The sequence below is a fragment of the Manduca sexta genome, chromosome 27 (assembly GCF_014839805.1).
Source record: "Manduca sexta isolate Smith_Timp_Sample1 chromosome 27, JHU_Msex_v1.0, whole genome shotgun sequence".
Lineage (NCBI taxonomy): Eukaryota > Metazoa > Arthropoda > Insecta > Lepidoptera > Sphingidae > Manduca > Manduca sexta.
The window spans coordinates 18,875,820-18,889,646 of record NC_051141.1 but is presented as its reverse complement, the minus strand read 5'-3'; the positions used below and the strand labels follow the sequence as shown (position 1 = coordinate 18,889,646).

Here is a 13,827-nt window from a genome sequence, read left to right as displayed (position 1 = left end):
AGAATAAGTCATTTGTAAGCATGTAAAAAAAGTTTGTTCTGATTGGTAAAATTCCGAAACGGATCGGAAAAAAGGATTAGGATCGTTTTGAAAACGGTAGTTAGTTTGGTGTTATATATTTTAACTTCGAAGGGTTCGGAAGACTACCACGCGAATTCGCTCATGTGTAGACACGGCCAAAACGTTCTTGATACTTGCATTTAGTAAGACACATTTGTATGGAAGTGTTGAGCCATGCTCACTGTCATTCTATGATATGTTTATGAAAAGAAAGTATCAGATTTTTTGCACAGAACATAGTTTCGAAACCTACCTGTTAAGCAAATATAACTTACTCGTTATTATTTGAAACACATTTTATATAAATAATCGTTTTGTTTAAATACGAACTAAAAAAAACCTGCATAGACTTTTCTACTTTAAAAACTCTATGAATCTGGGTAATCTTTAATTTTCCGAATAGCAATTAAACTTTATCGAAAACAGGTTTATAGATTTCTGCATTAAAACTGAACTAAACTTTTAGGTTAGTGTGTCTTGTGTTTACTCAATATTACCTTTTCCACACATTCCTCACTGATGTCTACTATACCATTATTTCCAAAGGTTCAAAAGTATTGTGCTTACCTTATGCCGCGGTCCGAGCCGTCTGTTCAGGTAATTTGTTATGCTCTTCATGATGCTCTTCCGTCGCCTTTCCCGTGCCAGCTCGGGGTCCGAGAACGAGGGCGTGACCTGCAGAGGCATCGCGGGGAGCGCGGGGCGAGGCGGGGGTGGAGGCGGCGGCGAGGCGACCATCACCGGCGGCGGGGGCACCGGCGGCGGCACGTTACTGCACGGTGAGGCGCGTGTCCGCCGCGACGATTTGCGCCCCTGCCGCGGCCCGCTACCTAACCGCTCCAGCACCAGTCTCCTCACCAACTCCGTCTGCTCCTCCCTTTCCCTCTTGATCTCCTGCACTTTGTCGACAGTATCTTTGACGAGCACCGGACTGATGGGCGACACGGAGCCGGAGCTCATGTGCAGTGACAAGGACGCGTCGCCACTGCGCGTCGGCGAGTCGGTGTTGGGCGAGGTCGACCGGTGGAAGGTCTCACTCGCCGACCGACAGATCGCTGGCGCGTACAGCCGCATCGAACACGTGAACGGTATCGACGGCGGCACTTGCGCGGCTTTAGGCGTCTCGGTAACTAGAGGTGGGGATATTTCGTCTACGAACACTTTTTCGGTTTTATCGAGCGGCGGAGACGTCTCCGATAAGCTCAGATGGCCAATGTCGGCGTTGGTTGCATTATTGGTGCTGTCGGAAGAGCGCTTCTCACTCGTCGACTCGCTCGGTTCGTTGTCAATCGAGGTCAAAAGTTGCGGTGATTTTAAATCGCACTGCGCTTCTGACTTCTGTTCGGTATCATCCGTGTCCTCTTGATGAACGCTAACGTCTTGGCTAGCGGGCTTGAAAACTGTTTCTGAATAACTCTTCTCTATGAAGTTCATCGAGCGGTCGTTGTTCGGGGAATAGTACTCGTCCTCCACCAGTTCCATGTAGCCCTGGTTCTTTGGTGTAATGGGGTTCTCTAGCGAAGGGTCCGGGTCGCCTTCGTCGGCGAATTCGAAATGTTCAAGCGCGTTAGAGTAGAGCACCGGTTCAGTTGGGCTAGTGCGGCCGCACACGTGCGAACATATTGTCGACAAGTTCTTCGCGTCGTGTATCAACTTGGGTCCGCTGAGCGACCGCGGGTTCTTGCTCCTTTTCCGTTCTTCTCTATCGTCGAAGCCGCAGTCGTCTAGCACGGCCCCCTCGGCCGCCCAGTCTGACAGCTCCGTCTCTGTCAGAGCTAGAGTTGTGGCGTCGCGACAAGACTCCGAAGACTCCGAGTCCGCGGCGGCGATGACCGTGGGCCCCGTAGCCGTCGCAGTCCCGGAAGCTTTGTCGTTGTCTTCCGTGCTATTCACTATCATCAAACTGTCCAGTTGAATCAGTTCGCCGCCTTCATCGTGCACCTCGACTCGTGGCACCGGCTGATTGGGCCCAGTCTCCGTGTGCGAGGAATCATCAGATAAAGAATCTGACTCCAAGTCAGGGTCCTTTTGTTCCTCCTTCACGGGGTCCGTTCTCCAATCCTTGCAGAGCGGCGAATCGCCTTTAGTGAGGAGATCTACCGGCGCGTCGTTACACAGATTTTTGATGATGTCCGGCATCGGTTGTGGTTTCTTCTCCTCGGCCACTTGGAACGTGACCACTGACTTCTGGGGCTGCTGCGCCGCGGGCGCCGGCGCCGGATGCAGCAGCTTTTGGAATTCGGTGATAGTGGAGCGGAATGCTTCGAACTTGGTGTCTATCTGCGACGTTGAATCCGACTTGCGGACGGCGGGGGGCGAGGGTTCACCTAATAGATATTTTCGTTTGAGTTCCAACGCTCGTTTGGTGGCCAGGCCGCCTGCGGAGCGCGTGCGGGAGAGGGGATAATCGTGCGGGGGCGGGGGCGCGGGGGGCGGCGCCTCGGTCACGAGGATGGCGGGAGGGGAGGGCGCGGGCGCGGGGGCACACTCCTCGCGCGCAAACTCGCTATCGGTGGAGACCTCCGTGGCTGAAGACACTTCCTCGCTACTCGACTCGCTTTCCTCTTCAGACTCCACCTGTGTTAGTAGTTGCAATTTAAAACAAACCACAAAGTTAATCCATCACTCCGCGGCAATTACAAACGAGATTCAGACGTGACAGACACTTTACAGTAAGCTTTTCAGTATTTACAATTTCGTGCCTTTTTTCATACAAAGAATTCGCATACAGTAAAACGTCGTCACGTATTTAAGCGAAATAATCACTCAAACAATTATTAGCATACATTAGCTACAATAAAATATATGTCTGAAGGTAGGTGCGCAACAACTTGCCACACTAACTTACCGTCTTGGACACTAGATGGCACGGTACGGGACGGCACATATAGATTTTTTAAAAATTATATATTTTTATAGACATATACGACAATAAAAATAAGATCAGCACTGAAGAGTCGGTGGCGCGGGATTAAGTCAATAAATAAACAAAAAAAATTATATCGATTAAAATTTCATATATCGATAACTTATAATGCGTTCAAAATTAAATGTAGACTTGTATTGACCGGTTTTATTTTTTTTATATAATTTTTTTTACCGTTGGATTTAATGTATGTATCAAACAGTACATTCATTTATATTGATATTATATATAAAGATGAATACTTAATCATAACTGATCTCTTCCAATTCTTTTCTAAAGTGTAATATACGACTCTCAGTTCTGTTCCAATTTCTAATAGACTATAAAATATAGAGAAATAATATAGACTAATAAACGATACGGGTCCTTAGAGAATAAAGGATATTCCACGAGATAATTTATAGAAAAGGGCACACGACCCCAGTATATATAACGAAATATACATGTATTGATTTTATGTGAATTGAAGGGTATTGTATTGATATTTGTTTTATTTCATGTGGGACAAGTTTACCAAGTTCAGTCAATTTTTACGTACTGTTACAAATATTGAAATAAAAAGACTATTAAGGTGTAATAATCCGCGTTATTTACTACTTTTTTTTTAAGTTATCTGCGGCTTGACTTTAAGTGATGTTTCAGCATTTGGTCGAGAAATATCAAAATCATGCATGGTTTATGATCATACGAAAACTGTCACAAAACAACACTGACATATTATTTACATACATTACATATACTTAACAATGTGCGTATATATACATATAGATACATGTTATAAGCTATGTTTTAAATGTGATAGTATATACGCCGTAGCCCGATACTGTTGCTAACAGAAGATATAGCAATTCAAAGTAACGTTTTCACCAACACTCTTTAAAATACAGACCATCTAACGTTTTTATCTTTTCATTTACTCCACATAGTTAAACATAAGGAATATACTTTCTAAGGAAAAAAAAAATATATTCCTTTTAATTTACAAGACAATGTAAGAAAGAAAACGAAAAATGAAAATGACACATAGTGTAGTAAATATCATTCGTACACATCTGAAGTGGAAAAAATTTCACCATGGCCAGATCATTTATCTCTGTCAACATATCTAGTTTCATACCTCGCAGATAGTCTACGTTTCAAAAAGAAATTCGGTGACAAATAGCAGGTTTCACAACTATATATAAAACAGTATATGGCCACGGCGTCCATGTGTGTGTTGTATATAATATAGTGATATGTGACATAAACATACAAAAAGCGCCATCGAAATTATTCAGCTTACTGTCTTATCGAAACGTATGTTGATTGCTTTCTATGTTTTACCTTAAGCTATTAAGTCACTATAGTTAGGGTACAACTGTTAGGTACCTCTTGTGGGTTGGGACCGGGGATAACAAGGGGGGCCTTTTGAGTTCTTTTGATATTTGCTACGTTGTTTTTACTATAGTGGTAAGTATATATTTAATTTGACAAGTTTGGTTCTTTATCTAAAAGATAAGCCGATTTATGATTTATTAATGAGGATTATTCTTTTATAAAAAAAAACCTGGCTGCGGACGTAAGTATCGATAATTAATGAGATATTCCAAGACGTGACTTCGTGCGGACACTATGCCGTTCACAAGCCACAAGACGTGCCTAATCTATCCTGCATGTTGCCAATTACTAAATACTAAATAAACACAAAAAATAAATATCTAGAATTATTTCAATACTGCATAGAAAATCAGTAAATTTTAATTTTAAATTACATTTTCGATAGCTAAAGCATTTTAACGTTATCTTATGTTTATGTTCATAATAAAACAATAAGCCTCGGAAGACGGAAGTTAGTGTGGGCAAACTACACTCTTACCACGCCTCCTGCCGCCGCCCCTGGTTATCTAGCGTGATGATAACGCATGCAGAATGACACCCCAGCCTATTATCCTATTATAAGATAGGCAAGAGAATAGTACAATAGAATATTATAAAAAAAGATGTCGGAGAAGTAGTATGCTTTTTATATACATCTCTCAACAGCCAATTTTTAAGTCTTTGGAATTTACATTGTCGGCTCCTGCATAAGATATGAGTGTATTTACTGAAGTTTAAGATATAACGAATCGGTATTATTCATACTATAGACGAGGGATGCTACGTTCGTGATGCGAGATTCTTTCCTGTTTCAGAATAAAAAAATAAGATATTCAGTAAAAATATACCATCTTAGCTTTGTTTTACAATTACTATTTGAGATACTCGAAAAATTCCAACCCTGAACGAAACACGTTAAAAATCCCAAATAAAGAGTCTGACCTTGAAATCGATACACATCACACAAAAATGCGTTTCGTTGCCTATAAAAAAAGTTCACTTGTATGTTCTAGATTCTAGTCGGTATAAGTGCACGTGATATGAGAGGAGGCGGGGCGGGGCGGGCGCGTTCCGCGGCGCACCTCCCCCCGACGGTAGATGGCGCTAGGCGACGGCGCAGCGCGGTACCTCGCTGCTGTCGGTGGGCGCTCGCCCGTCCGGCGGCACGCAGCTGTCGGCGGGCACCTCGAGCCGGCGCGCCTCGCGGGCCGCGCGCATGCGCGAACACGACTCGTTACCAGACGACTCCGCGCCTGCGCATCATGATTTTTTTTTGATACTATTGATTTCATAGTGTGGTTATATTTGTGTTTATCATACCGGGCCGTCCCGTCGTTTGTACACGTAGTAAACGTGTTATATATAACTAAATATGATGAGACATCCACAGTGTCCGTAACGAGTAGTAGCTAACTGCTTACGTTAATAAATGCACATCGTTGTGTTCCTAAGAACTATAGTTTAACCTGTCTTTAAGGCTACTTGCCATAATTTTTTATTATGTAGCAGTACAGGAGTTGTGTAGTGTATAAGTCGGCTTATGTAAGATGCTCGCTATCTCAGGATATTATGTTAGATAAGTTGATTTGGCTCAACTGTACGGAGATCAGAAATTATTGCTTTCAATAAATAAATGATTATTGATAAAAACAAAAAAATAAAAGAGCCTTTGAGTTTCGTATTTCTATCCAACGATAAAATTTATATTGATTACAAAATATTTGAAACGTTGGCATTAGATATTAATACAAAAAAATGCGCGCAAACTCACTGCCTCTTTAAAAAAACTGGCTCAACTAAACTATGATAATAGTGGGGTACAAGTGAAAATCAGTGCTGTTTAACAGCGTATACTGAGCTCAGGACCTGGTATCCCTTCTAACACACATCATGCAAGGAATTCGTTGTGTGCCTAGTATTGTTAATTGTGTTATTTTCTTTTTTTTTGTTGTATTTATGTGTGTATAGAAAAATAAATGGTTTTAAATAGTTAAATGGCTCAGTCCATTATCTAAGTCTGCAATAAATGCAACACTTACCATCGTCTGAGTAGTCGTCGTATCCGAAGGAGTCATCGCTGAAGTAGAGGTCCGCGTGGTGCGGGCGCGGGGCGGCGATGCACTGCGGCTCGGGTGACCGCTCCGCCTCGCCCTCAGAGTCCCCCGCGTCCGTGTACTCTTCAGAGCTGGACTCTTCCTCGTCACTGTGGACACGTGACGTATAGTGCTTCTTTAGCTATAAACGATCCAGAAAGAATTTGGTCTTTTGTGACGTCGAATACCATTGGAATTTCCAGTTTTACTATTTGATACAATTAAAGGCACGAATGATTTTTATTAGTTATTGCTTTTTTACATCCAGTGGCCCGTTAATAAATTTCACACATAGGTTCACCCGCGCTGCCCATGGACTGGCTCCAAAAGTATCCGAAGTTATATCGGCTCCATGAAAAGTTATAACTGTTAATCTGTTAATTTGAGTATTTGTTAAATACTTTTATTTCGCCCCACTTTTACGGTGATGTGCGTGTACTAGCTTATATAATTAATAAGACTATGCATACTAAAGACTTGTAAAAAAAATACAACAGATTCAATACACAATTGATGACAATAAAAGCCCGGAGGTTCTTTCTGCCTTTCTTCTTCGGGTAGTCATTGCTTAGGTAGCTAGTGAAAGGCTGCTAGGTTAGCTAGGTTAAGGCTTTTATCATCCTCACCGGTGAGGATCGCGACGCGTTCCTCCCTTTATCTTTATTGAGATTATTTCTTCTTTTGTGCCATCCCGAGCTGGCATCTTTGTTTACTTTTTAGACTTTAATTTATTTTATGTCGAATATAAATTCTCTTTAGTTTATATATAAGCGACTTTATCTAAGAAACAATTAAATATTCTTATGTACTTTGACCTATCATAGCTGCAACTATGTATCTACGTGATGAATAAAGCATTTTATTTTATTTCTTTACATCCTGCTGATATGTTAAGTCAGTCCAGTCTATCTCGGTTTGGTCATCATACAAACCAGGAAAATCTGCTTTATTGTAGTTTCAGTAAAGATAATATTGCGAGTCTTACTTAGATTCCCCACTGATGTCTGTCGACTGTTAGCGACAAAACTTTTCGGTAAAGTGAGAATTATTTCCAATGGCGGATGCTAAGCATTCATCGGTACGAAAGCCTCAACATCAGACGTCCAGTAAAACAATCCGAGTAGAAATTTGTTAAGACTAGATCTAAGATTAATACATCGTCATACTCATACCTCAGCCCGCCAGCGCCTGACGTCTCAGAGGCCAAGAAGTTTCTATCCGTCCATTCATCTTCATCAATCTCTCTAGCACCGCTGTCGGAGAGCTCAAGGCTGATGCGCTCCGGTGTGGAGGTGGGCACGTGCGCACGCGCAGGAGTGGGCGTGGTCAGCGTCGCCGAGTCAGGCACGTTCGCGCCCGAGTGACGTAAGCAGACCAGTCGGCTGCCGTAACGCTCCATTGTGTAGTTCCTGTAATTCGAAAGTTAATAAAATTGTAACTCATCACAAAGTTGAAAAATTTCTGAACGCATAAACACATCGTAGCAATATATTAAGCGTAGACTACCTGTCGTATGGCATACATACTACTATTTTTCAAAAAAGGAGGAGATTCTCAATTCGACTGTGTTTTTTTTTGTGTGTCTGTTACACGATTTCTCCGCCATCTTTTTATGTCTGAAAGGAGATGCTCCTGAAGTGGTCCCATAGTTACAAAGTCAAGATCTGATGATTGGATCCTGGAGAAATCGAGGGCAACCCTCAAATTTTATAGGCTCATACAGTTTCTTGCAAATTTTATGAAGTAACTTATTCAATTACACATAGTGGCGCTTTTATGAAGAGTGTTTGTGTTTAGAATTTGTTACGACTTATGACGTTACACGTTTGCAGTGTGTTATCTCATGTGGCATAGGGAATAAACACCCTGACGACTGACAATTATGAAAAATGGATCAGTCTGTAAATTTTTCAGTGGCAAAGTCTAAGGTCGGCATATTAACTGGGGCCTTATTCTCTATCCCGCACGTTATTTTAACAGTGCGTAACAAGCGCGTAACACAACGCATCATGTTTAGGACTATAAAAATTTGGCTTACAGAATACCATTCCACGCACATTTCTCGAAGATAACATGACACGGCCGCGTTACGCGTTTACACTATCATACAGAATAAGGGCCCTGAGCTGTAACGTACCCCGGTCGCAGCACGGTCTTGCAGACGGCGCAGCGGAAGCAGGCGCGGTGCAGGTGCAGCCCGTCGGCCGCCACGCCCTCCGCGGCGAACACGCGCGTGCCACACGCCGCGCACTGCATGCCAGTCGACGACGGACCGCGCCAACTCTTCTTCATCTTGACCAGACACACAGGTTTTGGCTTAAAACTTATTATTTATTTTTCTCGGCAGGTTTGGGCTTAGGTCAGTATCGCAGATACGGCCCCAAGGTAAACGTTAGTCTGATCTTTCTAATCCCTATTATTTATGTTATATCATATGGTATTTGACCCCATTTTTACATCACCATAATTTTCAAATAAAGTGAATGTCAATGTTTTGTATTTAAAAAATAAGGGTTTTTAATCCCATAGAAAATGCAACAAGAGGTGTTGTGACATTTATTTCTGTAATATATCAATATTTCGAGTGGCATCACTAAGTTAGATGTTAAGTTGTCAATGTCAATGTGAAACGTCATATTAAATAAAGCTAACAAACCGAGAAAGGCTATAGGTTAATCACGCTATGACCAATAGGAGCGAAGCATCAATGAAAAATGTAAAAACGAATAAATTTTATTCCTTCTGAGAGCTTCCGTTACTCGCTTTGAGTAGAGGGTTAATGTTACGCAACAAATATGTATGACGGAATAGTTGTCTAAGCGAAGGACAGCTTTGATAGCCGTATAGATAAAAGAGTAAAAAAACCTTTTTACCTACATGACAAGTAAAAAGGTTTTTTACTCTTTTATCTATACGGCTATCAAAGCTGTCCTTCGATTAAAACGTCCGTTACTGCAAAAACACGAATTCGCTCCTATAATCCGTCGATAGGGCCCCTTAAATTACAACTCATTTTAAAAGCGATTCAACATTATTACAGATACAAAATAACAAAGGTTTCGTTCCAATTTGTTCACAATAAGTAAATAAATAACTTTTAAAAAGTATCAAATGCATTCATAAATAGTAGATAAAAACACTTTTAAAGTAATTAAAAACGCAAAAAATATTAATACATTTTATAAAGCTTACCTCTTCTTTCGGTTGATTCTTCGCCGCTTCTGGTTCGTCTTTCTTAACAAATTTCGTTGCTAAATTAGCTACCTGAAAACATAATTGATCCTTTTACTTTGTTTGAATTGATTAGGAGATATCCCCGACGTATTTTTAAATGTTATAATTAAACCAAGCAGTATTCAAATTGTATCAGTATTGACATAGGATATACAAGACATCTTCAGTAGTAGATCCATGACAGACTTTAAACCTTTGTTGGGTAATACTGGGCAAATATAAATTAATACAAATCGCATCCATTATAAATCCTTATGCAGAATTTAGTGGTAGTACCAAAAGCTATAAAAAAACGACTACTGTACAAAATGTTAAAACCCGCCATAGTGGCCCACGCAAGTGTATCGCGTTCGGGATCAGCCTGTGTATATCTGGTTCCAACAGGCCGGCATAATTGTGTCGCGTGCTGAGAGGATCACCTCTTATCAGTCGACATTCTATTAAAACCACACTCCACTTACCATCAGGTGCAGAGATCATTTTGCTGTGCCAGTATCACTTTCACTCTACGTGACGTATTTTACTTCGCAATAAGTTCCACGATATAAAAAATGACGATAGGGAGGTATTGACCATATTCCTTTGAAGACTTTATTCATAGACGTTTTTTATCTTAGGACGGAACAAAGGTGTAATAATAAGTCTGTTTCTCAGTGCTGACGGCATGGCAGCCTTTGCAGTGCGTAGACATAGGGCCGTTGTGATTGGCTAATATTGTTATATCTCAATGTTAACCAATCACATCGGCCCTATTTCTGTTTCTCAGTGCCGTTGGGCCTAATGTCTTCTAAAAAACGTCTACGAATAAGGGGATTATACAATAGTGAATACCTTCTTCGTCCCGTGGTCGGGACGGCCAGAGTCGCGCAGTTTTTGGTCTAGCTTGTGCAGAGTTTCGTCGATTTCTACCCATTTCTCGCTCCCCTCGCCTTCCTTTAGCCTCCTTTGACGTCCTAAGAACTGTTAAAAAAGTAATAATAAATCCAAAATATTCAAAATATATGGACTATGCAGTCGTTATTTGTTATGAGCAGTGCAGTGTTATGCGGTATTTTTATTGTCCTGTATTATGTGACACCTGTTTGTAGTGGGACATGGCGTTAGACATTAGTCATTGAGTGGTATAAGTATAAAAAACCCTTCTACCTTTCTTGTTTCTGTTTCATTTTAGTGAGTTCAAGACTTAGTCATTCTAGAAGCTCGCAGCCTTACACCGGTATTCTTAAACAATACTATGAGAATAAACAGCGGTCTCGAACGCAGTGACGACAATTTCATAGCTTTTTTATGGTTTGTTTTTTTTGTTCAGCTTAGTTATCTGACCAAATTGAGCAAAGTTATATCTAAATGTTATCCAATCACAGCGCCCCGTTGCTTATGCACTACGAAAGCTGTCTTGCCGTAAGAATTGAGAAATAGACCTATCATAGCATTCCGCTTTATTAGCAAGGTAACTTTGGCGACTGGGCCACAAAGCTCAATGCCATAAAAATGCGTGCTACCGCCGCTTTTGGCCCTAAGATGCTGCAATATAGAATGTCAGGTAGGGTATTTTCTTTACTGCATTTAACTACTCCAATCTCACTAACCTGCTCCCTGTCCCACTTGGGCACCTTCTCGGCAGTCTTCGGCTCTGGCCTGCCCAGTCGGTTCTCCAATATCTTCCTCTCAATTTCTTTCATATTCCAGTCGTCGCGCTCGATCTTCCCGACGGAGCGCATGAGGTCCTTGGGTTTTGAAGGTCGTGGTGCCGAAGAGTTGGTGGTAGACCCCGACAGCTCGGCGGCCAGGCGAGCTACTCGCGCGCCCCCTCCCGCCGCTCGAGTGCCTCCGCCTACCATTCGCCCCTCCTCCTATGAGTATTAAATGTATTAGACACATTGACTTCATAAATTTATTAGTTCTGCTATGACTCAGTCTTTTATATGTGGGAATAGTATACTACGGCTAAATGTGCACAGTTGTACTTCTCTTTGAAAGATATTGTAGCCATAGAATTATTGCGCGTTATGATACACAACTTTGTTTTGGAATGACGAGCGCTGTAAAGTACCACGTTCTTTATAACTCAAAGTTCAAAGTGGCTTTGCTACTGTTCATCAGACGTTATGAGGATAACCATCAGGCAAGTAATTATTCTATTTTATAATATGTATTTACATGTATAAGCTGTAAATTAATAATTATCACACAAGAATTATCGAAATAAAACATGTTAGTCAGAAAACAGTGTAAATCGGAACAAAATATCGAAACGTGAACGTTAATATAGTAGTTATCGATTCAATATCGATGAGTTTCATGCACACACATCGATTGTGACAATCGTAGTCGATCTCGAAGATTCGTTGTTTTAAGACACACCGTGCGTATTATTATATTTCTTATATGGTTGTGTGTTCGCTTGATGGATGAAGGAGAAAATATTTCCTACAATTTACATTGCTTCGGCAAATAAAAACAATTAATATGCTACCTATGTATGCAACCTCATTCAGCCACCAAGCAAGCCGCACTGTTCCGGCACTATCGCATCATTCCCATGCAACACACAACGCCAATCGGCTCACATAGTGCTGCAACTTCTTCTCCAGTTTCTTCACCCGTTCCTCGAACACGGGCGCGCTAGCCCTATACTGCTGCAGCCCGTAGTCGTTCTCCAAGTCCGCGGACGGCGCGAAGTCCATCCGCGGCTCAGTTGCCAACATCTGCAGACTCTTCTCGAACCGCTGCCTCATGATCTCCCTCGCCGCCTTCCTCCTACCGACGTTCTTCGGCCGTTTCGCCTCTGCGCTCTTCTTCTCCATCATATCAGACATCCTTTGCATGCGGAATGACATTTCTCCACTGTTCTTCCGCTGTGGAGGTTCGGGTGGGCGCAACTTCGTGCCTTGGATGAGATCGACCACTTTCTGCCGTCGTAATGCTAGTTCTGGGTTACCTATCGTTTCCCGTTTCGCTCTATCGGGACTCGGCGTGTCCCGTCTTTTACCCTCGATTATCTCCGTCATTCTTTGTAATCTGAGTGCCATTTCGGGGTTATTAGCGGATCCTGATCGGACGGACCTGGACTCCGGACTCGGAGTATGCCGTCGTTTGTTACCTTCGAATAGCTGAGCTATACGTCTCGTGTTCGCTATCTCCGAAGATCCGATGGAATTCGACCGCTTGTATACGATATCTGGACTTTGTGAATGCCTTCGTTTTTCAAGGACTTCGGACAGCCGCCTATCTTTAGGTACGCGAACCGGACTTTCCGAAGATCTTGCCAATTTACTCTCTATAGACGAAGCTCTGCTCTTCTTTACCTCAACACCAACAAGCGTCGCATCAGTATCATTTGAATCATCGAACTCTGAAAAGTCTGTTATTTTTATAGTGCTCGCATCGAGGCCTTTCAACCTGCGCGGCGGCTTGACCGGCTTCTCAGGTTTTTCCTGGAAAAACTGAGCCAGTTTCGACTGATCATGCTTAACGTGGGTTTTGGTCGGGCCGGAGAGAAGTTGCGCAAGCGATTGCCTCAGCACCTTCGGGTCTGGCGACTCCTCGGGGTCCAGTAAGGCGATGATCTGTTCCTGCAGGTTGTTTTGTTTGTCCAGATGTTGATCGGCGGTGGCGGCGTCGTGCCCCTCTATGAGTTTGGCGAGCTGCGTGATGTCGTTAAGGTCGAGTTTGCCGATCTTTTTCCTGATATACTCGGCCGGATCGATACTTACTTGTGGCGTGCGCAGGGCGCGTCGTTTTTTTCTACCGCTTGAATGGGACTTTTCCGTATCCGCTGCGTCTGTAAACAAAAATATTTTTCTTAATAACTTAAAAGTAATAATTATTACAACATTAAGTATTAATTGGTAACATTTGGTATTTTCCATCATTATAATATTAACTATAAAATATTTACAATTCCTTATGTGTTAATACTCACTCGAATATACTGAAGGCGAATGGTCGGTCAATTTTCTTATCTCTTTCTGTTGGCTCTGTTTGATCTGAAATCGAATATATTGATTCATGCACACCTTTATATGAATATTACTATGACTCAAAATTGTGATTGTATTCCGATCAATGATTCTAGCATTTGACTTATGCGCTTCAATTACTCTACAGTAATATAAAAATAAAACGGCAGTACTGTTATTTGACATTTGACAATAG

The 13,827-nt window shown here is 42.0% G+C and overlaps 1 protein-coding gene across 9 annotated transcripts in view; it reads right to left on the bottom strand.

The window, feature by feature from the left end:
- Positions 1–13,827, bottom strand: part of LOC115440545 (F-actin-monooxygenase Mical) — a 44,632-nt gene that overhangs the window by 9,063 nt on the left and 21,742 nt on the right. For 8 of the 9 annotated variants that reach the window (XM_037444133.1, XM_037444134.1, XM_037444135.1 and 5 more), the window contains exons 12-21: positions 13,595–13,658; positions 12,240–13,453; positions 11,259–11,522; positions 10,501–10,629; positions 9,628–9,699; positions 8,573–8,727; positions 7,608–7,844; positions 6,382–6,545; positions 5,471–5,595; positions 628–2,637 (exon numbers count right to left, since the gene is read on the bottom strand). In XM_037444133.1, the coding sequence (XP_037300030.1) occupies positions 628–2,637; positions 5,471–5,595; positions 6,382–6,545; positions 7,608–7,844; positions 8,573–8,727; positions 9,628–9,699; positions 10,501–10,629; positions 11,259–11,522; positions 12,240–13,453; positions 13,595–13,658 (4,434 nt within the window). The remainder of the gene's footprint in view (positions 1–627; positions 2,638–5,470; positions 5,596–6,381; positions 6,546–7,607; positions 7,845–8,572; positions 8,728–9,627; positions 9,700–10,500; positions 10,630–11,258; positions 11,523–12,239; positions 13,454–13,594; positions 13,659–13,827) is intronic. The other variant, XM_037444137.1, reaches the window with a different exon arrangement.